Source organism: Dermochelys coriacea, chromosome 11 (assembly GCF_009764565.3).
Source record: "Dermochelys coriacea isolate rDerCor1 chromosome 11, rDerCor1.pri.v4, whole genome shotgun sequence".
In the NCBI taxonomy this organism is placed as follows: Eukaryota; Metazoa; Chordata; order Testudines; family Dermochelyidae; genus Dermochelys; species Dermochelys coriacea.
The window spans coordinates 78,578,350-78,604,662 of NC_050078.2; the positions used below are offsets into that span (position 1 = coordinate 78,578,350).

Below are 26,313 nucleotides of genomic sequence, written 5' to 3' on the forward strand. Positions count from 1 at the left end.
CCGGCTTGACAAAGCCCTGGCTGGGATGATTTTGTTGGTGTTGGTCCTGCTTTGAGCAGGGGATTGGACTAGAAGACCTCCTCAGGTCTCTTCCAACCCTAATCTTCTATGATTCTATGATCAGAGTCAGTTTTAACTCAGGCTATTTAACTGAAAGTCCTTTCTCTGCCTGTTGGTCCCTGGAGAATCCAGTCTGAACCAGTCTATGTGAGTCTCCCTCCAGGCGGTAGGAGCTCTGTGGAGGTTTGACAACCTGAGTGAATTTTCCTAATCCCCCTCACTGTTCTTAGTCCCAGGAGGGCTGTGGTCCCCCTCCCCCAGAGAATTACATACAATCTCTGGCCCACAATGGTGTATAAACTTCATTCAGTAAAGTTGAACTTCGTTCTGCACTGTTTGTCCGGGAGTTGCAGGAAACTGCCATCAGTCACCTGTCTGCATTGCATGGCTCCAGCCTGGGCCCCAGGGGCTACGGCTATGTGCTCAGGTCCCTTGGGAGCTGCAGGTGAAGCAAAGAGGAGCTGCCTGTGTGCTCAGGGGTGTTGCTCCCCAACATCACCTACCCTGTGCTCCGTGCACTAGTTCCAGCTCAGTGACCTTCTTGGTGTCAATCTTTAAAGCCTGACAAGCAGGCTGGATCCTGCTTATCCCTGAGCACCTCTTCTCCAGCATGACATCTCCACAGCCCAGCCCCCTGGGGCGCTTGGGCCAACAGCCCACTGTGGGGGCGGGGGGTGATTGTGGGCGGGTTTCCAGGAAAGGTGCTCCAGGACATGGCTTCCCCACTGCTCAAGCTGGGCACTGTCTCTGAGGGGAGGGAGAGGCCCCGGGGCCCTGCCTGCGAGCCCTGTTCTTACAACCTGAAGTTGGTGTTTCTGGGGCAGAGGGCACTGGAACCCTTCTGCCCCTTAAAAACAGGAGAGTTAAAGAGGTGGCGCTTGGTGGCCTCTTTGTGGGAAAAGAGGAAGAGCCTCCCTGGGTAAATGGCTCCTTCTCCCGACTGTAGGAGTGTCTGATGGGGAGAAGCTCTTGGGACCCGCAAGGGTAGGGAGAACTGAGCTCTCCAAACCAGGGCTGCAGGCCTAGGCACTGAGCTGATCAGTGGCAGGCAGTAGATGCTGGGATGGGGAGGCGCTGATCGGTGGGGCCCGACGCTGGGCAGGAGGTGCTAGGGGGAGGGGGTGGTTCTGGTTTCCTGTGGGTGCTCCAGCCCCGGAGCACCCACGGAGTCACGCCTATGGCTGCAGGCTCTCCTGAGTCCCTTCGGAATTGTATCTCCCCTTCACACCCATACACTCTCGGTGCTTCTGGATGGCTCTGTGCAGCAGGGCTGGAGATCACAGCTCTGGCTTTAGGGGAAATAACCCCCTTTTAAGTTTGCACCAAAATCACTTTCTCTGCTCCATTTTGGGGCATAGCTGGGGTACTGATTGCTCACGGTCACAAACACTGGGACACCAGACGGGTGCACATCCCAGTAACTGTTTTGCTGCTGGTACTGCTGCAAAGCGTGGAGTCTCTCTTAGCTCATTGGATTCTTTGCTTGGTTCAAACTTCGTAAATCTATTCAGAAGCTTCATAGTCTGTGTGCAGCCGGAGAAATGCCTCGCACAGTTTGCTGCAGTCTGTTCTCACTGCATCATTGTGATTTCCTGGGTGGCAGAGAAGGTGATGGCTGTACTTCCCGTGTGTAATTGCTTCGTCAGTGCCCAGAGTGAGCTGGATTGTTTCCACTGGCTGCTAGTATTTGAGAGCCCCACAGCAGAGCCAGCCTTAGCATTTTTGAGTGGGTCTGCCCCACAGTTGTGTGCCACATGCCCCACCCCCCATTGTAAGGGACTTCTGTCCACCAAAAACACACCCCGAACAGAGCGCTGAGTGGAGGCATTGGGCGGGCGGGGGGGCTCATAATGGGGTGATTCTTCGGACCTTCCCCAAAGTTATCTTGCTGTGTAGCCCTTACCTACGTCACTGTCACTTTGGGCAGCAGATGGGCTACCCCCGCTCTCTACCTCTGCGGAAACTGAAGCACAGAGATTAACGTCTCAGATTCAGCTCCCTCCCAGTAGGGACCACAGTACAAGGGGCCTGATTTTCAAAGGTGCTGAGCATCCATAGCTCTCACTGCAGCTAATGGGAGTTGTGGGTGCTTAACAACTCTAGGGAAAATAGTGCAGTAATCCCTGTCCTGGAACACATCCGCACCAGGGACAAGGCCAAGGCTGCACGGCCAGACTTCAGCGTGCCTGTTCCCGACTTTCCAGTGTGACCCATAGACCAGTCTTAACACAGTGGGTTTTGTATAGGAAAAAGTAGTTGAGTCTCTCTCTGGCATCTCTCTCACTTCCAGAGCTGCCCTCGCTTTCTTTCTCCACCCCTGGGTCCTAGGTGCCCCACTCACCCCAGCTCTCTTTGCCTTGCCCCATATCTTCAACCTTCTCTTGGTTCTTCTCCCTCCCCTGGCCAAAGGACGGGCAGCAGGTGCTGTCACCAGGAGGGCAGGGCTGGTTCTCTTCCCCCAAAAAGGCTTAGGGAGGATTTTCTTGATTTTCTTTGGAGCCAGGCTCGTCCCCCCTCCTCTGAGAAAGGGAGGGTCCAGCCAGAGATCAGCTTCCTGCTGCTGTCCCAGGCCATTAAGGGTACCTCTACACAGCCAGCCCCCCACCTCCCCTCAAAACTGCAGCCATGTGTCTCAGAGCCCAGGCTAACTGACTCAGGCTCGTTAGGCTTGCACTGGGGGCTAGAAAGAACAGTGTAGACATCTGGCCTGGGGCTGGAGTCTGGGGCTGGAACTCCGGCCCAAGCCCACATGTCTACACTGCTATTTTTAACCCTGCAGCGCAAGCCCGGTGAGCCTAAGTCAGTAGACCAGGCTCTGAGACTCGCTGCTGTGTTTTGGTTTTTTTGCTGTGTAGACGTTCCCTGAGTAGCCACTAAACCTGTTTAGACAGGGCAGCAGGTCTAGCCCAGGCCAGTGTTCCTCCCTGCCCCCTGCGTGCCAACCCCAGCTTAGGAGCAATAAGGCTTTTCCTGCCAGCTCTTTTCCCTTTATTGTGTCTTCCAGGGATTTGAAGACTGCTTGGTCTTCGATGAGTTAATGGACCAGTTCCACAATGATCTCAGTGAGTAAATCCCTGGGCATGGAAAACAGACCTGGGTGGGAACTCCGGGCAGTTTCATCTGACATCAGTCACCAAATGGGTGCTCCCAGAGATGGCCCCTGACCTACCCAGGAGATCAAGGGGGACGCTTATTGTGAGAGACAGTCAGGAATTAACCATTTGGCCAGGAGTCTCCCAGGGTATCTAATTATCCCCAGGAAGGGGCAGTCCTAGGGACCACAAGGGTCACCTCATCTAACCCCATCTAGTTGAGTCCTGGCCAGTGTCTGCTCACGAGCTTCAGCACCAGGGGTTTGGAAAGCATTTTGGGTTTATTGCATTATACTCTCACTCCCTTGCCCGTTTGCCCACGCTGTGGGTCTCTCTGTGCTGAGAATGGCGGTGAGATAGATCTGCGCCTTGCAGTGATCCCTGGGTGAATTCCTACCTCCCCACAGGCTGAGCGGGTTTCCACCCCATGGCTAGGGGTGGGTGTTTGGGAGAATGGCGAACCCCCACCGTACTGAGAATCTCACACAACAAGAAGGAAAAGAGCCAAGGGCACTCAGATACTACCCAGTCGTTTTTGTTTCCACTTCTGTCTCTCAACACGCCTTGGCCTCCACAGGCTTCCAGAGGAGTGATCCTAGTGCAGGAACTAGGAACACGGGGCAAATCATGAGCCCGTGTCACAGGGATCTTGGAGTCATCATGGATAGATCTCTGAAAACAACCGCTCAATGTGCCGTGACAGGCAAAAAAGCCTACAGAATGTGAGGCTCCATTAGGAAAGGGCTAGATAATAAGACAGAAAATATCATATTGCCTCTATATAAATCCATGATACACCCACATCTTGAATACTGCATGTAGTTCTAGTCGCCCCATCTTAAAAAAGATAGCTTGAAATGGAAAAGGTACAGAGAAGGGCAACAAAAGTGATTAGGGGGATGGAACAGCTTCCACATGAGGAGACATTAAAAAGACTATGTGGAACTCCTTGCCAGAGGATGTTGTGAAGGCCAAGACTATAACGGGTTCAAAAAATAATTAGATAAGTTCCTGGAGGATAGGTCCATCAATGGCTACTAGCTGGAATGGGCAGGGATGGTGTCCCTAGCCTCTGTTTGCCAGAAGCTGGGAATGGGAGATAGGGGATGGATCACTTGATGAGAACCTGTTCTTTTCATTCCCTCTAAAGCACCTGGCATTGGCCACTGTCAGAATACAGGATACTGGGCTAGATGGACCTTTGGTCTGACCCATTATGGCCATTCTGATGTTCTTCTGTTGTCTGAATGGCACATGGCACTAGATGTGCCAAAGCCCACCCCCTCTTCAGCCTTCCCCAGGCACCTCTCCCCTCACTCCTATCGCCTCTTCCCTTTGCCCCGGTGGGCTGGCAGCAGCATGCCTTCCTTGAAGCCACGCTACATTGCCTGCGACACCGACACGCCCCATATCCCTTGTGCTCATGCGTGACCCGTTGGATGGTGCAGGAAGCAAGTCAAGCAAGGCAGGACGAGAAGACAGGCTAGGGGATGGAGAGACAGGGCCAGACAAGACTCATTTCAGAGAGAAGAGCTTGGTGCCAGCCCTGGGACCCAGCAGCCAGAAACCCTCCCCACCACCAGCATAGCACCACAGCAGCTTCCCGTTAGCCTTTGGGAGCTGCACGGTGCTCGCAGCTGGGGATGAGCCAGTGCCCACAGGCGAACGGAGCGGACAGTCTGCAGAGGCTGGAGCTGATCCAGCTGCTGGGTTGCAATCCCAGAAGCTACCCTCCTTTGGCTGGCGTTCGGTCTAGCCACCTCCTGAGAGGTAGGCTCCAGTCGAGTGACGGGCAGTCGTGCCGTGTGCCCTCGGGAGAAGTGCACGCACCATGGAACGCTTCACTCCCTGGCTTGGAGGAGCTGGGAGAGGGACCAGGACAGAAGGCAGAGCCAGGGAGCAGACTGGAGCCTAACTGGTATGGAACTGCTCCCTCTTCCCCAGGTGCCTGCCTGCCCGAGTTCTCCCGGCTGCGAGTGCCTGACGACCATGCCATTTCCGATCTAGCCATGTACAACTACATAGAGGTAAGACAGCCGAGCCGGGTGGGCAGACGCTCTACGCGAGGTGCAGATCTCCCCCTGCCGCGGGGGGGCCTGCGAGCGCTAGATGCCAGTGAGAAGTCCTGGGCTCAGGCAAAGCCTGCGGGGGAGAAGATGAGCTGTTTTAGGAACCTGGCCAGTTGTGCTGAAATGTGGGTGCACACGCACCCAGGCAGGGCCGGATTGACACCTTACGTGCCTCATCAACGCCTCCCCACCGACAGCCGACCTTGTGTTTTCTGTAAAAAATTAAACGTTTAACTCTTCGGCACCCCTAGAACACCGGTGCTCCTAGACACGTGGCTACTGTGCCTAATTGGAAATCCGGCTCTGTGCACCTGCTCTTTTAAGTGGCGGGTCTGTTGTGCCCGTAGCGTAGTCAGAGTGACGTCTCATGTCTGTATTTTGTTGCAGTTACATGGTTCTGATAAGAGCAGTCTTTCCCCAGCTGTGCAGGAAGGGGCTGGTAGGGGTGCAGGGGTTGGGGGGGGGCAGATTTCCAGAGCGCTGAGATGCTTTGGCTCATGCCCAGAACTTTGGCTACAGACAGCAGCCGTCCCTTCCTCTCTCTAGAACTGCGTATTACCTGATCAGGAGGGCAAATCCCCCCTCATCCCCCCACACTGCGAGGGCCTGAGGGCAGGATCGGAGAGGCAGGGGTGTGATCCGTTACTCTCCAGCACCCACACACACAAATTGGAGTTACTCCCTTACACCACTTTCTGAATGTTTGGCTGTACAAGTGCCACAAATCGTCACACCTTTTGTTCCATCAGTGCCTGGCCTTTGTGGAGACCAGCCCTGCTAACTAATGTAAACAGAGATGTCAAATGTGCTGCTCTGAGTTCCCAGCTCCTCCTCCTCATTCTGTCCTCTGGATTCCTGTGGCACCCAGATGTCCCACTCGAGAGCCTGATCTGGTTGGGCCCGGTGCTGTATGCACCCAGAGGGAAAGGCCCTGCTCTGAAGAGCTTGCAGGCTACGGGCTAGGCACCATGGGCACGTTCTGCCAGTCGAAGCGAAGATGTGAATTTAAAGCACTTGAGCTGTATGGGTCCAATCCCCCTCTCCCAGTGGGACCCTTTTAGTCTTGTATAGAAGGGGCTTTTTTCAGTTTAGATGATGTCTCTTTGGAAGGGTTTTAAGCTAAATAAATTTTTAAAAAAAGACACTTTTTTCTGGCCTAAGGAGTCCTCGCTGGAGGAAGTGGGGGTGGGTTTATACTGGGGTAACTCTAATTATACTGCTCTAACTGGTAAAACTTGCCTGTGTAGACAAGACAGACACAGGCTGGGAGTGGGAACAGAGCTACAGCCAGGGAAGAGGCTTGTCTGTGGTCACCCAGTTCTCCTGACGCCCGTGCCAGTGTTCTACCCACTGGGCCATGCTGCCTCTCATCTGTGCCTATTGCAGTGCATTGTTTTGGCTTCATGATTTGTCAGGCACTTCGCCCCATCCCGAATCTGTTTGTGGCAGAGCACAGGGAGACCTGGGCCTAAGAAGGCCTTTAAATTAACCCCGCTGCAAATTGCTAATACAGTGGGAGACTGCTGTCTACACTACACGGCTGCCTGGCTTCTTCCCTGGCTTTTAGCCTTAACCCCAGCAAAACCTCTGACCTGGGTTGGGAGGTGATTCCCACCAGCTACCGGGCCTGGCTGAGGGCAGTGGCTTAGAGCCAAGCGCTACTTTAACTCAGGCTAGAACCCATCACTGTGTAGCGAGGACACAGGCTAAATCACTCAAGTGCTGCTGGGCTCACAGGCCTTCCCACAAGCCTACCACAGCACAGACAACATTTTCCGCAGTTGCCAAGGAAAGACTCCTAGCACGTCTCAGCACAAAGAACCATGGGATATGCCCTTAGACACACACAGGCGGGTGTGGAAATGGTGAGGCTACAGTAACCCGAGTCAGGCTTTCCTGTGGGGATACTCATGCCCAGGCTCGGCTAGCCAGGGTGCTCAGACCGAGTGCCAATCCCCTGGACAGTAGGTGGTCTTAGCCTTAGGGGTAGGAAGTGAGAGCTTAGAGTGGCTGAAAAGGATGAGAGCAAGTAGCCACAGCATGAGGGGAAAGGTCCCTGCAAGCACCACCTTTTAAACTCAGCGCCTTGTTCCAGATGCGCGCACATGTTAATTCCAAGTGGTTCATTTTCCGCAAGTACGTGGACAACTTTCTTCACCGGCTCATGCCCTCCACCGTTATCCCGTTATACACAATGGTAAGACCTGCTTTTCTGTCCCCTGCCTGCTCTCCCCTTCCACAGGCTGTCTCTGGTCACCCCGAAGGACTAACAGCCTTTGCAATCTGGTGCAGGTCACGTTCACTAGAATCCGCTACCATGAGGCGCTGCAGCGCTGGAAATGGCAGAACGAGGTGAGTGGGAACTGGAGCCAATTTCCACTGACCCAGATGTCCAGAGCATCTCCTGCCCTCCCCCTTTGCCCTCCTCAGATGATAGAAGCAGGTGTGCTAGGGTCCCTGCTACTGGTAGGTACTTTTCACAGCCCCTTCTGGCTGCACCGCACTGCTTGCCCTTGGCTCACAACATGCCTGGCTGTGAATCTGCATTGCCAGAGCCGACACTGAGTAAGTAGGGGCCAGGGTCTCAGCGCTTCCTGAGCGAGCAGCATGGTGGTGCTCCCGTCTCAGCAGGTTATTCCCCCAGGCTGCAGATTGGTCATTTCCCATAACCCTAATGCAGGGAGGTGTGCCACTCTGCACAGAGAGCCCGTGTCTTGCCCCAGGTTCCTGCAAGGAGCAGATGCTGGTTCAGCCCCATTCCAGCTTTGCTCCCTGCAGCGTCTCCCCACGGGGTAGCCCATTTGTACTGTGTGCATCATGTCCCCTGCCAGTAACTAGTGCACTAGTGGATAACAGTCTACTACTGCTGCTGACTAATGGGAGGTGCTCCTTTAGCTCAGCTTGTCTGTGGTGTTGAAAGTCCTGCTGACAAGGGGGGAGGGGTTATACTAGCAAGAGAGGACAATTGAGTACAATGCCAAAGAGCCCTTCAGATACAGAGATTCTCATGTCGTTTTTACTCAAATGGATGTTCAGGCAGAACAGCTGAGTGGGTGGGGTGAGGGACGGACAGTGCGAAAGTTCTGGGGAGGTGGCATGCTTCAGCTCTCCGCACCATTGATTTGTGCTGGGAAAGAGCAAATGACAGGCTCCAGTCCATACTATTCCATCTGGTATGACTCCCTGAGTGTCCTCTTGGTGCTATGGTAGCTGTGGGTTTAAGCCCCACGTGCCAGCATGAATACAGGCCTTTAGCTTGCATCTTTTTCAGCCCAGTCCCCCTTGTCTGACTTTATCACAAGCATGCCCCCGAAGACACCTGTCCACCTGGCACACCTCCTCCAGCGCACACAGCGCTTTTGCCTGGCTTGGGAGTCGGATGCCCTGGCCTGAACTTAGGCCAGTCACGTGGGCGGTGGGTAGGGGAGGCTGTGCCTCCCCAAACTGCCAGGCCTGGCCCTGCCCACACTCTGCCCCCAGGGCCCTGCTTTGGCGCTCCGGGGCTGGGTGGGCTGTGGGCACTAGCCAGCCTGGGGCAGGGGTTGGTGGCTGCAATGGGGGTGCTCTGGGTTCCAGGGTGCATGGAAGGGGCAGGGCCTCAGATGGAAGGGCCGGGACTGGGGTTTAGCCTCCCGCAACCAGTGGTTCATGTGCCACCCATGGCCAGTCATTGGGCCGAGCGTAGGTGGCCTGTCTGACAAAATCCTTTCCGGCTAGTTACACAAAGTGACCGGCATGGCTAGCATCTGCCAACCCTGGAGAATACCTGTGACAGGGGGCTCCACTCACCACCAGGATGGCGCCTCCTCCTGGCCACTCTGTGGAATAGCTTGCCGGGTCAATGCCCCTTCCTGCGGTTGCAGGCCATCGCTCTGTCTCTCTCTGCCAGCATGCAGCCCTCTCTTGCTCCACAAGCTGCTGCTGCCTCTCTGTGACTCAGCTTCCGGCCAGCTCCCTATACGTGTTGTCCCCTTCCAGGGCACCAGAGCCTCACTCCCGAGCAGCCTCAGGCCGTCTCCCCATTCACTGCCCCCTGGGGCCACACCTCAGTGCCTGGCCAGGAACCTGGGCCTGCCCTCTGCTCCGGGTTCTGGCTCAGGGACCCTCTAGCCAGCAGCCAAGGTCTGGTCCCTCCTGGACCTCACAGTCTTTTCCTGAGCCCTCTTCTACCATCTGGCACCTGCCCGCCCCCAACTCCCTCCTCCTGGGGAGCAACTGCAGGCTACCTGTCTTCACAGCCTCCAGACACTCCTCCCTCTCCCAGGAGTGCCTGCAGCCTTTCCCAGCAGCCCCCTCTGCTATCACCTTCCTGCCTTTCTAAACCCAGCCCACCCTCAGCCGGAGGGGCCCGGGGCTGCCGAGCCACCTGATTCTCCCCAGCTGTGGCCTGTTGGGTTAATTAGCCCCCTTCTCAACCTGCCTTAGCCCTTCCAGGGCCAGTGTCGGGTGAGTGCCCCATCTCAAAACCCCACAGGAGCTTCCGAGAGCAGCAAACCCTTCCTGTATCAGTGTGTCTTCGCTGGGAAGGAAGGAAGGTGTGTCTTAGCTCATGTTATCTTAGATGAGGGAAACCCTAGCAAAGACAAGGTGGTGTGTGGTTTTCACAGGATTTAGCAGGTTGAGGCAAACCTTAACCTCCCCCAGCTTGACTTAACCATGGGGAGCTTAGGGTTTCCTTCAACCTGCTAACAGGTGAACATCACGAAGTGCCCTGTTCCCACGAGGACTTTCCATCCTGTCAGCTAACCTGAGCGAAGGATGCCCCTTTTTCTGAGTGACGACAAGTCCCCTGAGATGTTTCCACTGGCAGCTGTGTGGCTGGAGATGCTGCTCTTGACCAGAGGAGGGGCCTGCAGTGCTCTGGGCTGATACTTAGTCAACCGGGCTTGACTTCCGTCCTCTCAGCAAACTCCTTTTCCTGATCACACGGGGGCTTCTGGGCTTGACCTAGCATCCTCTGGAGTGCCCCAGTCTGTGGGAAAGGCTCCATGTTGGGGGAGGTGTAATCCCTGTCCGAGGGCAGGGGCGAGGAGGGAGTATTATAAAGTGGTGTGTTCTCTCTGCTAGGATCAAAACAAACCTTCTGAGCCAGCTTGAATTTCTCCTTACACTTGCAGGTGATTAATAAAGGACTCTTCATAATTGGGGCAGCAGCAGCACTGGGTGGCAGCTACCTGCTCATAAAGTGGGTACCCCGTAAGTCTGACTCCTGCACAGAAAAGCTGTGGAGCTGGATACTTCATCTCAAGAAAACTGGAAGCGTCCCACTGGAAACACAACTGGCATAAATGCCCGGGGAGCAGTAGAGGGGACACCTGGCAAAGGCCTGGGCTATAAACTCGGAGAGACAACTAGTGGGAGGGACACAAAGGGGGCACCAGCTAAAGGGGGGCACGTAACCTCCCCAAATAACTCCCACAAGTGACTCATCCCTGCTCCCCATGTGATCCCCCTATGTGACTCGTCCCCGCCTTGCCCCCAGCCCGGGGGCCCTGTGCTCTCCCCATCTCCTCCCATCCCAGGTTACTTGGCAGGGAGGGGGGCTCTGCTCCAGTGCCCCGGCATGTGTGGAGCCACTAACGCACTCTCCCGGGCAGCCTCCGGCCATGCTGCCTGCCGGGGACACTGCCTGTGGTGCGGCACACAGCGGTTGCTCTCTATGGGCTGTCCCACACAGGCAGCGTGGCTGGAGGCTGCCCGGGAGAGAGCAGCCACAGCGTGCCGCATCAGGCAGTGTGGCTGGAAGAGGAGAGGCTCTGGCCCTGCCTCTTCCCTTCCAGTTCTGGCCCTGCCTCTTCATCTCCCCAGCTGCCGGCCTTGCCCCCCTCCCCAGAGGGTCATGTGATCCTTGGGGAGGGTCATGTGATCCTTCTCCCACCCACCCCAGGTCACCATAGGCTGTGCAGAGTGCTTTGAGATCCTTCCAAGGCGCCACACATTGGTACTTGTCTGATGAGAGCTCCCTTGCTGCTTTGAAATGCCACTGCACCTCACAACCTGCATCCCTGCTTCCTAGCCACACGCTAGCCCAGCGCTACCCTCCTGGGGCTGAACACTGCATTCCAACAGGGCAAGGGGCCACAATCAATGCTCAACTAGTCCTATTCTTAACCCAAGGCAAGCTCGTTGTTTTCCGTTTGCCACCGCCGGGTGGGCCTCTGGGGAGTTGCTTGTCACCCACCAGCCTGTTGTTTTCAGGCTGAAGCCGAGACTTCGCCGGGGTCCCCGTTGGCAGCGTTTGTAACCACGAAGCGGGAGCTGTGCTTCTTATTTTGAAGCAGAAAACGCTGGTCAACAGGTGTGGGCAGTTCCACAGCATCTGTGCCTGGAGCAAATGGACCTAGCGTCAGGAAGTCCCTGTCAGGCAGGATGTTCCCGAATGAACCTCATCAGACTTGGACTTCAGTGCAGTCACGCTCACCGCAAGCCATGTGTCTCCACGGGGAGGCTGCTGGCCACTCGGGATGGGACCAAACTCCCATTAGGACTTTCTGCAGAGAAAGCTCCTCCGTGGTTTTCAAACTGGCACTTACCGGGTCTCCTGGTAATATTGAAAGGCGGTCTGCAGGCAGGCAGCTCCCTGATCAGAGATCACTGTCGCTGAAACAGTTCAGTTCTGGTTCCCTCTGGAAAGTTTTACTGCTATTGAGTTTGTTCAGGACTCAAGGATTTCCCTGCAAACCCCATCTGTTTGGAAAGAGGAGCACTAGGATACAACCACCTAGGGTTAGCCTTGACTCAGCAAGAGCCTTGGGCATGTGGCTAACTCTAGGCAAAGTGGAGAGTCCCATTGAGTTCAGTGGGATTACTCATGTACCTAAAGTCAGACACTGGCTGAAATGAGGCCTAAACCCTCATGTAACACATGGGATTTTTAATCCGTAAACTCCTGTTATTTTGTCATCCTTGTCTACCCAAATAAAAGCTGTCTGAAACCAAAAGATGGACCATATAAACCTTTGTGGTTCAGACATGTTTTGCCACTGGGTGCTTCTTCAGCTAGCCAGTGCTCAGCGCTACCTGGCCTGTTTGCGGTGTCTCCTAGTCACTCACACAACCTGGCTGGTTGTTGTTCACAGAAAGGTGGGTGCTTTGCACTGTTTTTGGAATCAGGCACAGTGATCACTCCCTGGGATTGTCATTGGGTGACTCAGTGTTAGCTACTAGCTTTTGTATCTCACAGCTATGAATGTCCAGGCCTGGGAGAATAAAATGCAAAACCCACTACCGGCCGCCCCACCCCAAGACTGCACCCTCTGTGGGTCTGGGAGTGGGGGCAGAAGGAGTGAGTGTGAGATCTCAGGCTGCGAGTTTGCAAACTCAAACAGCTTCCTTCTTTCAAAATTGAAAACTGATTTTTTTTTTTGAAAAAGAAACAACTTGTCAGTAGAAAATTCCAGGGATGTGCTTGAAAAGCATGGCCCCATTTCAGCCCCTGCCCAGCAGAAAGGGCGGATGGGAGTGGTGGTGGAGATAAATGGCCAGGCACTGCTTTGCGAGTAACTTTCCTGAGAGACAGCACTGAGCGTAGTCTGGCTGGTTTGTTTCTCTGGGCTCATGATCTCTGTGGCAAGGGGTATGGGTCGCTCAGTGCCCCCTGCTGGAGCCCCACGCGATTATATACCCTGCTCCCCGGTGCTGCTCTTGGGTGTTTGCTCCAAGACTGTAGGGAGGGGCTTGGGGTGTTGTGAGTTTGATCCCAGCAAGGGGCAGCTGAGCCTAGGGAGAGGTGGGGCCAGTTTCTGGGAACAGAAAGGGGCTGCTGCTTTGTTCATATGTGCTAAGAGCTGTTTCTAGGGCTTTGGTGCTAAAGGCCCCAGTTCAGCAAAGCACAACTGTTATGATGTCAGGGGCTGTGGCCACGTATTTAAACATACACCTCGCTGTACTGGGGCCTAAAGGTCTGAGCCATGTGTGGTGTGTGGCCTGAGCCGGGAATGGGTTTCCCCATGTGGGTTTGGGCTGCAGCCCCAGAGAGGGCGTCTGGCTGCACCTCAGCATCGCGGGAGGTTTCGTGGCCCACTCACTCCCTAACGGGGGCATTTGGAGCTCTGCAGCAGCCACCTCGGCTTTCCTGGGAGTCTGACGTCCCAGCGCAGAGGGGCAGGCTCCCGTCCCTAAGTCCACATTAACTCACGAGCTGCGCTTGTAACTGCAGCATTGTGCACACGACTGGTTCTCCCCCCAGGAGGGGTTCTGTGAGAGGCCCCGAGATTCCTGCCTCGGGGGGCAAGACACACGCGCAGGGCAGCAAAGCGGTAATAACTGACACTCCCCCCAACTCCGCTACACTGTGCATACCATCAGTCAACCTTCAGACGAGGGTGGTCCCACACCCGGAGCCTTGCTCCAAGCACCTGCTGGCTTCAGGCTGTGGGCAGCCTGGCTTTGCCACAACCACCCACTACCCACAGTCAGTCCCATGGTCCTCAAGCCTGCTGCCAGGGGGTTGCCATCCCCACTGGCAGTGCGAGCCCAGATCACTTGAACGTCCAGGATGCAACGTGTTGCTGGGGGCATCGTCAGTATCACAGCTCTAGAGCCAAATTCAGGGGGGAGGTATTAGGCAGAGTCCCTTGGCCCTGGCTGCGCCTGCTCCACCGATGTGTGCGGGAGCTGACTGGAGTCAGCACAGGCTGGAGAGGAGCAAGAAGAGGAAGGTCCAGTAACCCCCGCGGTGCTTTTCCTGCCACCACAAGCCACTCCAGCATATGGGCAGATGCGGGTGGGGGGTGGGGAAGCAGGTCTAAGGGGGGTCTAGCTCAGTAAGGGGAGGGACAGGGGAGCCCCATGTCACCTCTGACCAGGTGTACTCATATCCAGAAGAGCTACGTGAAGTGACCTGGGGTGGGCTCATCTGGCTGGATTAACCCAGTCCGCTCCCTGGAGAGGCTGGCGGCAACCAGCAGACGATGTCACGCAGGCTGGGGACACACACTGCAGGCCAGCTGCCGGGTTTGATGTATTTTTATTAATAGACCAGGGTGGGGATGTGATGATACTACAGGCAAATTGTTCTCACACATAAAGCAAATTCTAGATCAGGGGTGGGCAAACTACAGCCCACGGGCCACATCCGGCCGTCAGACCATTTAATCTGGCCTCAGCTCCCAGGAACAGGACTGGCACGAGGCACTAGCAAAGCAAGCACGTGCTTGGGGCGGCACACTTCCAGGGGCGGCATTCCAGCCATGCTTTTCTTTCGGGGCAGTGGCCCTCTCGGAGCTGCGCCACTTAGATGGGGCGAGGGGGCCGTGCCCCCAGCTGCAGCAGGAAGGGGAAGCCCCAGACCCAGGATGCTGAGCTGCCAGGGCCCAGCCGCTACCTGGGCAGGAGAGGGCTAGTCCTGCCGTCTCATCTGCGCCCTGGCTGCTGCACTGCCTTGTGCCACCCCTTATATTGGGGGCTTCTCTGCGCAGCTGGTGGGGAGGGGGGGGGAAGCCTCTGCAGGCTCTGGGAGAAGGGGACATCATTCCCTCCGCTTCCAGCACCACTTGCAAGCCCCAGCCCCACCTGAGCTTGGGGCAGAAAAAACCTAGAGCCAGCCCTGCCCAGGAAGCAGCTGGCATGACCCCCCCTCCGGCTCTTACGTACTATGTGGAGGCATGGCCAGGTGGCTCTGCACCCTGCCCCGTCCGTCGCAGCTCCCACTGGCCGGGGTTCCTGGCCAATGGGCACTGCAGGGGTGGTGCCTGCGGACGGGGCAGGGTGCAGAGCCGCTTGGCCGTGCCTCAGAGCCAAAGGGGGGACATGCTCCCAGGAGCTGCTTGTGGTATGGGCTGACCGGAGTCTGTATCCCGACCCCCCGACCCCTCCCCTGTCCCAATCCCCTGCCCCAGCCCTGATCCCCCTCTGAACCCCTCAGTCCCAGCCCAGAGCCCCCTCCTACACCCCAAACCCCTCATCCCCAGCCCCACCTCAGAGCCTGCACTCCCAGCCGGTGGTTTCACACCCCTCCCCCATACCACAACCCCCTTCCCCAGCCCTGATCCCCCTCCTGCCCTCCGAACCCCTCGAACCCAGCCCAGAGCCCCCTCTTGTACTTCAAGCCCTGCACCCCCAGCCAGAGCCCTCAACCCTCGTACCCCAACAACCTGCCCCATCCCTGATCACCCTCTCACCCTCTGAATCTATTGGTTCCAGCCTGGAGCCCCCTCCTGCACCCCAAACCCCTCATCCCCAGCCCCACCCCAGAGCCTGCACCCCTAGCCGGAGCCCTCACCCCCTCCTGCAACCCTACCCCCAATTTCATTAGCATTCATGGCCTGCCAAACAATTTCCACACCCCGATGTGGCCCTCAGGCCAAAAAGTCCCGTTTCCCCCCCCCCCCGTTCTAGATTCATACAGATTTTTACAGGGATGACCCTCTGAAACAAGAATTAGTCATTCAATGCACCACTTCCAGCTAGCTCCAAGAAAGCCCCGGGATGCGCCTGTCGCTTTCTCCTGGGGTGCGTGTGTCCGACTGACGCACTGTGAAGGGGAGGAGACGCCTTGTGAGAAGGATGAAGGTAGCGTAGAAATCTGAGTGCTGCACCACTGCACCTGACATATTTCACCTTCTGAACAGTTGTTTCCTTGCCACTAACCCATCACTGAGAAGGCTCAGACCCCAAGGGTTTCGGTGCAGCCAGGGCTGCAGGCTCACTCAGAAGTGCGGCAGAAAGCACTGAGAGGTCCGAGCAAGAGGGCAAAGATTTAGGAAGATGTGGGGCACATCCCTGACGGCTCCTTCTTTCTGGCCACCAGCATTCACCCACCCCTATGGCCACCGCCCTCCTCACTGCAGGTTTACTGCTCTGGTGGCCGGCATGTGGCCTGACCACCGAATGATTTTAGCACTGACTTTTTGACAAGACCTGCAGTAGTTCCCGCAGCAGAGCACAGCACAGCTGGACAGGGAATTGGAGTGACCACAGCCTTTGAGCAGAGAACTTTAGACCAGAAAGAAGGTGGCATCTGGTAGAATGCCAAGCAAAGATCAATACTGGTTGTACGTTGAAAATGAGTAACAATGCAGGCTCGTTTCAAGCTCTAACAGCAGCTGGTGCCACTGCATGGCAAGTATTTGCAGCGTGAGTTGAGACAGATGGGATTATTTTCCAGGCGCCCACGTTAATGCAAACTGAGAATAATCCCACCAATCAAAGCTTGCACTGCTGCCTTCTCACAGCCCTATGAACACGCCTTACAGGAGCCACGCAAAGGGAAGAGATTGCTGGAGGTGCACAACACAGCCTGCTGGACAAAGCCTGCCCTTCACTGGCAGCATCATGGAAGAAGGGAACAGCGTACAGCAGATCTTTGCTTAGAGAATAAAATGCTGGTGCCCTTAGTTTGGTATTTCCTGAACCTTCACAGGCTTGCAGCGTAGCTCCACGTCATTCTCCATTGAATCTGGGGTTCATGACAGTGGTGGTAGCACTCTGGAAAAGGGGATTATCACCCTGGGAAGAAATACCAGACAGGTACGTTGTTAGTGCTGCCTGGATTGTCCAGAAACAGAGCCTCAGTTCACCCAGCTGGCTAAGGATCGGATCGAGCGAACATTACAAACTGACGGAAGACAGGGGCTGCTCATGTGTGGTCCTCCCCCAGTCACGGGGAGCTTTCTCCCCACAGCTTGGTGACAGGTGAGCCATCGCTCCTGTGCTATGATGCGAACACACTGCTCCAGCCCTCCAATATTCATCCTCAGGTACAGAAGCATTTGCCCAGGTGAGAGCTTCTGGACTGTAAAGAACCTGGCATGTCCAGGTGGCTGTCCCTCTCAGAGCGAGTGGGCAGCCAGTGGAGAGGCTATACAATTCAGTTCAGCAACTTTTAACTTTTCAGGCCCCCACACCAGCCATGTGCCAATGATTTCGGGTTAGGGCTGCATGGGCATTTCCTCCTTCCTGCCATGAGACCAATCCTGGGCATGAGTGGCAGCAGCGATGGCCAATGGGAGATATCTGAGCTAGCCAGGGGCCTCCAGATAAACCTGCTTTGGGTAAGTCTCTGGGCCCCCTGTGTCTCCCACACTGCAGAAGGGAAAGTCCACCCCATCTTGCACCCAAACCAGGAGTGCCCCTCAGCATCTCTGTCTGTTATCTCAACACCCCCAGCCTGGGGATGTAAAGGAGCCACTGGCCCTGGTGCTGAGTTTGGGGACACCAGCCAGGGAGCCACTTGGCGGTGGCTTGTACCCAGTTATTTCCCACACCTGCACAATTGCAAGAGGGCCTGAGGCCTCCTCCCCAGAGCCAGGCACCCCACAACTAAGAACAGACACCTGTCAGGCTGGCAGGGCTCCAACTGGCTCTGGGGATCAGGCAGGGCAGGCGGAGCTATGGGAAAGGCAGAGCCAGCTCACCTCGTTCCACTTGGCCTTCATCTTCTCCTTCTCAAACCTGCTGTACTCCCTGCGGTCGAACACCTCCATCAACAGCCGCCAAATCACCAGGAGCAGCAACCCAATCAGGGCCACGCCCGCGATGGTGCCGCCCACGATTGCAGCGATGTTCGGGGGCTGCGGACACTCTGGGGATCAGAAAGAGCCCAGAAGTCACCTCATGGGACTGAGTGTTCAGCCCTGCTGCCAGCAGGCAGGCTGGCGACACTGAAGGGCATGTGCCACCTCCAGCAGTGTGTGATGAGAGCGGGCCACACACCGAGCCTGCCCCCAGCCCGGGGGCCCTGCGCTCTCCCCATCTCCGGGGGCTGTTCTATTGCAGCTACTGTGTACTGTACACCGCCAAAACATGGCAGCAGCCATAGCACCAGGCACCTGGCACGGGCAGCAGGGTGCAGCCATTCAGCTGCTAGATCTGCAGGCTGGTTGCTGTTACCCCACTGGTATTCTGGGGACCTGTCTGCAGCGCCCAGCCGGCAGGGCCTGACCAGCTTTCTGGGGGCTGGGGGGAGGGCACTGTGGCTTGCGTCTGGCGAGGAGCAGAACTTGGCAGGAAAGACAGAACAGGGGAGGAAGGGAGGAGGTTTCAGAACCTGGCAGGAGGAGAGGAAAGGGAAGGGGCCATCAAGGCCTGTCTGCGCTCACCAAGGGACCCAGCGCTGGCTTGGCTGTGGGCTCCTCTGTACCAGCACTAGCCATGCCCGTCTCCAGAATGTTCTCTGTCAGGGGACAGCCTTCTTCCTCTCCCCCCATGGGGGGCGCTGCTCTGGGACAGGGGCAGGGGACTCCCCACCGGCAAGGACGGGCTTGTTTCTCACGGCATCGTTATTTTGAATGAAGCAAAATCCCCAATACTTTCTTTCTGTTTGACTAGTCCCCTCCTGCTGCGCCTGTGGGGGGCGCTGTAATCTCTTCTGGGTTTGGCAGGCTGGCTCTAGTGCGAAACCCGCCCCCCTTACGGAGTGCAGAGCGGGGTGTGGGGCGAGATTCCAGTACCTTTCTTGGCACTGATTTGAAAAGAGTACTTGTCCTCCCCATCCTCCTGTCTCATAAGGTAGGAAATCCAGCAATTCTCTGAGTCCTTCTCCCGGCACTGCCGGCCACCTGCCAACGAATCGGATTTGGCGATGTTCAGACACGCAGCTGTGCAGTTCTTCTGAAACGGGCCGCTCTCAAACGCCTTGCACTCCACACAGGAGCTAGAAGACAGACACAGGACGTGCATGTCTCGGACAATAGGCTGGCCGCAGCTTGGAGAAGGAGGGACCTGTGTGTGGGGTGGGAAGGAATATTCCCCAGCTCTGACTGGCAGTGACCTTGGGGGCTTTGCCTTCCTCTACAGCATGGCGTGTGTGTCACTTGCCAGGATTATACGGGTGTAACGCACTTACCCAGCAGCTTACGCACTTACTAACCAACACAGCCTAAGAAAGCAGTGTGAACCTGGTGTGCCTTGGCCCCCCATTCTCTGCCTGGGGCACATTAGAGACTAGTCTCCTGTGGGCTGTCACACTGTGCTCTTCTGTGAGCTGCCGGGTGCAGTGTGTGTGCGCCCGGTGGTGCTGCGGCCCAATGACATGCGGGAGGTCAGACCGGACAACCCGGTGCTCCCTTCTGGCCCTACGCTTCGGACTGGTTAGTAGTGAATCAGACACACAGGGGCAGGACGTGGCAGACTGATGGCTGGGAGGAGGAGGGGGCTGTCTGTGACGGGTTCCATGGACCACAGAAGCCTCATGGGGGGCAGAGTTGCTGGGGGCACTCACGGGCCAAGGGCAGCTGTAGAGCCAGGTTCTTATGCCTCCACCCCACAACTGTGGGGCCGAAGTGGCCATTAGCCCAAGCTTTCCAGGTTAGTACAGAAACAGCCACCTTCAACATGAGAGGTAACTGCCCCAGCGCTGTGCCCCTGGGCTCCCAGCACCTGCTCCGGCCAGGGGAGACGAGAGCATGGGGAGCAGCCAGGCTTCCAAACACAAGCCTGGCTTGGGTGCTTCCGCAGGTCACTTACATGTATCGGGCGCACGGCGAAGGGCAGCCAGGGCATTCCTGACAGAACGGGGGTTGGTAGCCTGGTTTACACTGGCACGTATTGCACTGGCAGTACCCACGACCACTGCATACTTTTCCCTGGATGTTCACGCAGCCGTCTGTAGACTTCTTGCACTGGCAAGCACTGCCTTCGAAACCAGCATTGCATTTGCACTCCCCACAGTCACAGCGCCCTCGCTCTGGGGGGCAAACAGAGATTTTAGAGCCAATACAGCTGCTCTGGGACAAATCCTGTAGGCAGGTATCCGGGTGGGGCCACCGGAAGCTATGAACCTCTACAGCAATAGAAGAATCTAGGGGCTGATCATGTGAGAGATACGGATTCCTTCACCAGCCTGGCCTTTGCCAGCCTGGCTTTTCATCCTCACCTGTCTCAGCACTGACAGGCTCAGAACACATCCCTTCTTCCAAATGGGCAGGGCTTACAGTCTCAGAGTATTTCCTAGACCCCCACAGCTCGGGGCTTCAGCCCTGCAGGAGGTGCCAAGGCTCAGGGCTTCAGCTCTGTAAGAAGCGCCAGGGCTCGGGGCTTCTTCCCCGCTGGATGTGCCAGGACTTGGGTCATCAGCTCGGTGGGGCGCACCAGCACCTGGAGCTTCAGCTTTTTGGGTCCACTGGGGCTTGGGGCTTCAGCCCTGCACGGTGTATCGGGGCTGAGAGTTTCTGCTCTGTGGGGAGTTGCGGAGGTTGGGGCTTCAGGCCTGTGGGCTTGAAAATATTTATCAGAGCTCTGCTCCGGGCAGCTCTGTCTGAATTTAAGCCCTGCACAAGGGGCCCTTCCTTCCTGGAATCAGAAGGCATAACCTGCAAGCACTGATTTGCTCAGCAGGGCTCAGCCCACCTGTATAAAAGGCAGAAAACCTTCCCAAGCAGGGTCCTGCAGGACCCTAGAGTGACATGGACTTCCGGGTAGGGGCTCCACACCTCCTTCCCCCCATGCAGCAGGCACATTTCTAAGGCATCTCACTTAGTGAACTGGGTAGCTTGGGCTGTATCAGCATAACTACTGGACACACTGGAAGCATGCGGCTTCCTTCTCCAGTGGAGCACTCCAATACAGCTAGTTCCTGCAGGGCCACAGCGGCGGTGAGAAGTTCAGAGGGAGGAGAAAGAAAAGGAGTACTTGTGGCACCTTAGAGACTAACAAATTTATTAGAGCATAAGCTTTCGTGAGCTACAGCTCACTTCATCGGATGCATTAAGAGGCCGGACATTAGGGCTCTCTTGCTAGCTTCTCACAACACATCCCTTGTTCGAGCACACCAAGCCCTGGGAGTTTAAGGAATGGCCTCGTGGAGAACTTGTGTATTCTGTGAGGACAGTGAGGGAACACGTGGAGTGGAAAGAAGCATCTGGAGGATGTTCCCGTTGCAATATTAGCCTGCCCAAGGACACAGAGCATGCCGCCCACACAGCCGTTGCTGCACTCCCGTCAGGCTATTGTGCTTGCAAAGCACTGGGAAATGGGCTTTCTTGCCTTTACAGCTCCACTGGATGGCGATCCAGGGCAAATGGCAGGCTAGTACGGAGGCTCCGAGTGAGACTAACCCAGCTGTTTCTCTGGGATAAGGCCCGGGTCTAACTCAGGAGTTTGTCTGCTAAGAATAATGCACTGACGTGTGAGTACACAGCAGGGGCCTGCAGTCAGCGCCCTGGAGCAGGTAGCCACTGGAACAGTGGCCATAGGACAGGAAGGGAAGGGGCCGAGTCAGACCACGGAGCCGTCACTCACCTTCGCCGCCGCACAAGTGGCCATTATGGACCTCGCAATTCATGTTGTCACACTCACAGAAGGTCCCATAGATCTGCTTGTTGGGCACGTCGCTGGTGTGGCAGGTGCACTGTCCACACACGCAGTCCCCCAGGCCCGAGCAGATGACTGAGGCATTGTCCTTCCGACAGCTCCCTTCCAGCTCCTTGCTGGTTTTGCCTTTTGTTTCGCACTCGCAGTTCTTCCCAGTGTGGCTTGGATTGCAGCTGGTGTGAGAGGAGAGGAACCCAGAAATCAGGGTCAGTGGCAGGTGGAATGGGATGGAAACCATGACATTGGTCAGACCATCCACAGCAACACAAACAGCTTGTGCCAAGGAGCTGGTTCCCAGAGATGCTGAGCCCCTGAAGCCCCCTTGGTTTTCCATTGTTCATCCCTGTGACCTCTGCACCCCGTATTCTTCATAGTGATATAATTATGATATGATTATTGCATAATTATCATACATTTTGTGCAAGACGGGTCATGTGAGGTGTCATTGGAAAAGTTATGATTTGCTGAATATGATTATCTTGTTTCTATGCATGTATCATTTTTGTATCTAAAGTTAGGAATATTGACTAAGGATCTGTATTTTAATCCTGGTTACTCTGGGTGACACCCACAATTAGCCTTTCTGGTACAATAAAGAAGAAGCCAGACAGTGCTGACGGCCCATCAGCAAAGACAATGGACCCTGGAAGAACTTAACCGTCCTGTTTGAACACTCCTGACAGCCTGTAAGTAACGGATGCTATGACTCAGCAAGGTATGCAAGGGCATGTGATGAGGCCACAGGACTCTGACTCCATCTTGGGATGTCAGTGTTTTTCCACAAACTGAATTTGGGACAAAGGGTTCCCGCCATATGCTAAAGCTCTATAAGGCAGGGAGTGACATCCTCTGTTGATTTTCACTTCCTACACAAGAAGACTCCTGGAAACATCTGAGGAACAAAGACTGAAGTGGGGGAAGTGCTGGACCCAGGCTAAAAGGATTTCTCGCCTGTGTATGAAACACCTGGGGATTCCAAGCTGCAAAGCAAAGTCAGCTTGTGCCTTAAGAATCTGCCAACTTGCTTGTATCATCAGCCAGGGTGAGAATTTGTTAATTCATAAGCAATCTTTCTAGTATTTTAGGCTTAGTTTGCGTTTTTGTTTATTTGCTAGATAATCGGCTTTGATCTGTTTGCTATCCCTTGACCACTGCAGGACATCCTGACAGGCAGAACTTGGCCCATTAACTGTGTCCTGTCATTGTGACATTCACCAGTCATTGAAAATAAAACCAACCTGCTGAAAGTTCTGAAGGGAAGAAAAGAAATGGACACATTAGATTGACTGAAGTAAGTGTCTGTGCCTCACACTTTGTGGATTTCATGGTCCCTGTGCACAAAGACTGTCCCAGCATTGCCACGAATGCCAGTACAGCCATCAGCTGGCCTGGTGCTTGGAAAGCTGCCCATTCCCAGTGATCCCTAAGCTCCTGAGGAGCCCTCAGACCCCAGTTCCGTGGCATGGTGTTACTCGGATCATTTACCTGCACGTGCCACACACGATTTTGCCATTCCCATTGCAGTCAGTGTGACTGGGTCGCTCATCACAGTCACAGTTGCACCGGCTGACCAGTTCCACAGTGAGTGTGTCTGTGAAGCCCAGGGGCCGGATGGTAAAGGACTTTTTTTCAATGCACTCCTTTGCTGTAACTTTCACCCGGAAGGTAACCTGGAAGGAGGTGAAGGAACCAGTTATGGGACTGTTTTCTAGGAAAGCATCATGGTCAAGGTACTCAGGCTACCAGTCCTAACCTAAATTTGCCTCTGTCCTGAAATGTCCCCTCCAGGAGACAGGAAATTTCTGGAATCGAGTCTGTGAGGTCCCTTTACAAATCTCTCACTAGAACACAGTAGAGATGGTCAAACACTGGAACTTTCGTCCTACGGGAAATGCTTCTATTTCAACATTTGTTTTTGTCCTGAATCAGGAAAAAAGTCAAAATATCAAACCCTCCCCCCCCACAAAAATTAAAAGTTCAAAGAAAAAAATGCCAGGTCCAGAAGGGTTGAAACCCTTTGTGTCAGATTAGTTTGACATTAAATAGTGTCCACTAAGCTGCCATGTGATATTGCAGGTGCCTCATGCCTCCATTCTCCTCTATGGGCCAGGCTCCTGGGTTGGACTACATTTCCCATGATACACTGCTGGCATGGGATTGCCATGATGCACCATGTTAAGTGGCAAGGCCATGGTGCATGGGAGGAGATGAAGTCTAGCCAGATAATCCAGTCCCTAGGGGACAATGGAGGCATGAGGCACCCATGAAACATCTCATGTAGACACACATTAGTGTCTAACTGACCCGAAATGAAACATTTTGGTTTGATTCAACAAACTGAAATTTTTGGTTCAGGTCAATCCAACCCAAAACAAAGTATTTAGTTTTCAGTTTTCCCCAGTTGGAAACAAACAAACAAACAAATCTGTAAAATCAATGGAAACATGTTGATTTTGCAGAAACAACATTTTCCATCAAATGAACATGTGGCTGGAGAATTCCCAGCCAGCGCTGACAGATCGCATTGTGAAGGCAGTTCCTTCCTCAACTGCCATTCAGGGCCCGGTCCTGGGAGGGGTTCAGCATTTGCAGGAGATGTTTCTGGTTTGCCAAACATTTTTTGCAGAAAAGAAAAGAAGTCCCCATTTTCTGATTCTCCTTCCTGATGTGACATGTAACCTCAACCCTAACTTCACCTGAACGTGGAGAGGGGGGCAGTGAATTGGGTTCTGCTATGAAACCAACATACAGGGACTCTGCACTCAGGATCCTGTGTTCCCTTGGAGCTCTAGGACCTCAGTATTGCTCCTGATCTTTCTGTGAGAAACTAAGGTTACAGAAAGAACTGAGCCAGAGCTCTCTAGGTGACCATTCAACAAATGTGAAACATCGACACAGGGGGTGGGGTGGGGGGGAATAGGAGCCTATATAAGAAAAAGACCCCAAAATCGGGACCTTCCCTAGAAAATCGGGACATCTGGTCACCCTAGGGCTCTCCTACCTTGTCATGGATCTTGACATCACCACATTCCCCTCTCACGCCATCCATGGTGGGTTTTTTGCCATGGCAGAAAGAATCGTATGTGACTTTCAAAACATCCGGCAAGGTACCATGGTCCAGGATGACTCTGGAGGATAAGTTCTATGAGGAAAACAAGAAAGAAAATGACATAGAAATATGTCAGCATCACAAAGAGGGGATCAAATCTGAGAACCGCCTCAGAATAAACACTCCTTGAGGATGGCTTGCCTGTGTCACTGTGTATTATACCTCCTGCCAGGTGCTATTGCTTTCCCTTTGGGTGTAATTGTAATCAGTTCAATACAAGGGATGACTGAGAGGGAGGACTAGGAAGTGAGATCTTAGCTCTGGTAAATGCGGTGGAAATGGGATTGCTAGGGCATGAGTCAGGATTTGGGATGTGCAAAATATGGTTTGTTTTGGGGAAGAGTGGATCAGTCTTTCCCACTCCAGATCCACCACCCCTACTCTGTGATAATGAGGCAACATAACTGGGGACTTCCACTTGGACTCTGCACTGCTCCAAGTCTTTCCAGATAGGGGAAATATGTCCATTATTCAATTTGAGAGCGTACAGTGGAAGGACAAGGAGGAACATTTTGGTTCCTGCTCTGGCAATGACTCATATTTAGTGTAATGTTTGTGCACAGCACCTGCATGTATAATATAAATCAGATGCTTGGCATGTTAGAATTCTGTTGACCAGAATTTTATGGGTTATTTGTTATGGCTCGCCACTGATCACATCTGACCAGAAAATTTATATATAGGTTCTTTTCCAATTCAGACTACAGGGTCTGAGAACTCAAAGAGTTCTATATTGAGAGGGGACTCTCGGGATGCTTGGCAAAAACACTTACACTGAGGACAATACCAAATTGATAAAAACTTTATTGAGATTAACAAAAGAATAATAAATGCTATGAAACTTATGACTGCAAAACAGTAAAAGAATTCCAAAACTCCTGGTGGTAACATTTCTATCATAAGTACCTTAACTTAACATACACACACCCTTCCTTGAGGACCCAGTAATAGGAGGTGAAAGACCAGCCTTACTCCTGGCGTGCCCGATAACACGGTAGTGCTGGCTTCCCCAATAGTTAGGAATGTTGAGTAGTTATACTATACTACACAAGCTGAGCTAATAGCATGATAGAAGATAGAATAATAGGTAGATAAAAAGATAGTCTATAGAATATAGGAGAACGCAGAAAAGAAAGAGCTAAAGACTAAAAGAGCTTTCTATGATATTCTTACAAGGTATTTTATAGGATCCTGACACTGTGTAATTCAGGCCCAACCTACTATTCCCAAATCTTATTTCTGTACCCTAAGAAATGTATGGGTACCCTTATCCTATAGGTTAGTGGATTATGACACTTACTCTATATATTAATAAGGATTATCTCACTCCCCAAACTGCCAACCTAGGCTCTCTTGGCGACTTCCAGGTTTGTGGTGTGCCCTGCGGTTACCAACTGGTTGCAGACACTGGGTAAACCTGTTCAGTGTTGTGTATAGTTCCTCCCTTTGGTTCCCCAAAGTTCAGGGACCATTCCTATCTGTGCCAAAGGTTGCCAGCTTTTATGCTGACTTACTCTTAACTGATTATACTTTTAGCTATCTCATGGATCTTACCGGATACAGGCCGGTAAACTTCTTGAATTTCAGCAAAACTTATTCTATGTATAATTATTAGGAAACACATATCATATACTTCAACACATCACATAGGGATTAATACCGATAAAATATAAGAATGAAATGGATTAATTCAGAAAGAGAAGCATATTATTTGATACGACTGGCTGGATTA

At 54.0% G+C, this 26,313-nt stretch overlaps 2 protein-coding genes across 6 annotated transcripts in view; one reads left to right on the forward strand and one right to left on the reverse strand.

Moving 5' to 3' along the window:
* The window catches only part of KMO (kynurenine 3-monooxygenase), a 53,021-nt gene extending 42,117 nt beyond the window's left edge, over positions 1 to 10,904 (forward strand). The window contains exons 10-14 of one of the 3 annotated variants that reach the window (XM_043505823.1): positions 3,065 to 3,122; positions 5,097 to 5,179; positions 7,317 to 7,418; positions 7,514 to 7,573; positions 10,339 to 10,904. In XM_043505823.1, the coding sequence (XP_043361758.1) occupies positions 3,065 to 3,122; positions 5,097 to 5,179; positions 7,317 to 7,418; positions 7,514 to 7,573; positions 10,339 to 10,509 (474 nt within the window). In that variant the 3' untranslated portion in view covers positions 10,510 to 10,904. Of the gene's footprint in view, positions 1 to 3,064; positions 3,123 to 5,096; positions 5,180 to 7,316; positions 7,419 to 7,463; positions 7,574 to 10,338 lie in introns of all 3 variants that reach the window. The other 2 variants (XM_038421935.2, XM_043505824.1) reach the window with 2 other exon arrangements.
* A 5,284-nt stretch (positions 10,905 to 16,188) lies between these two features.
* ITGB2 (integrin subunit beta 2) overlaps positions 16,189 to 26,313 on the reverse strand; it is a 52,454-nt gene continuing 42,329 nt past the window's right edge. For all 3 annotated transcript variants that reach the window (XM_043505825.1, XM_038421900.2, XM_038421901.2), the window contains 7 exons: positions 24,474 to 24,614; positions 22,958 to 23,142; positions 21,401 to 21,645; positions 19,628 to 19,847; positions 18,613 to 18,815; positions 17,578 to 17,744; positions 16,189 to 16,669 (listed from right to left, as the gene is read on the reverse strand). In XM_043505825.1, the coding sequence (XP_043361760.1) occupies positions 16,604 to 16,669; positions 17,578 to 17,744; positions 18,613 to 18,815; positions 19,628 to 19,847; positions 21,401 to 21,645; positions 22,958 to 23,142; positions 24,474 to 24,614 (1,227 nt within the window). In that variant the 3' untranslated portion in view covers positions 16,189 to 16,603. The remainder of the gene's footprint in view (positions 16,670 to 17,577; positions 17,745 to 18,612; positions 18,816 to 19,627; positions 19,848 to 21,400; positions 21,646 to 22,957; positions 23,143 to 24,473; positions 24,615 to 26,313) is intronic.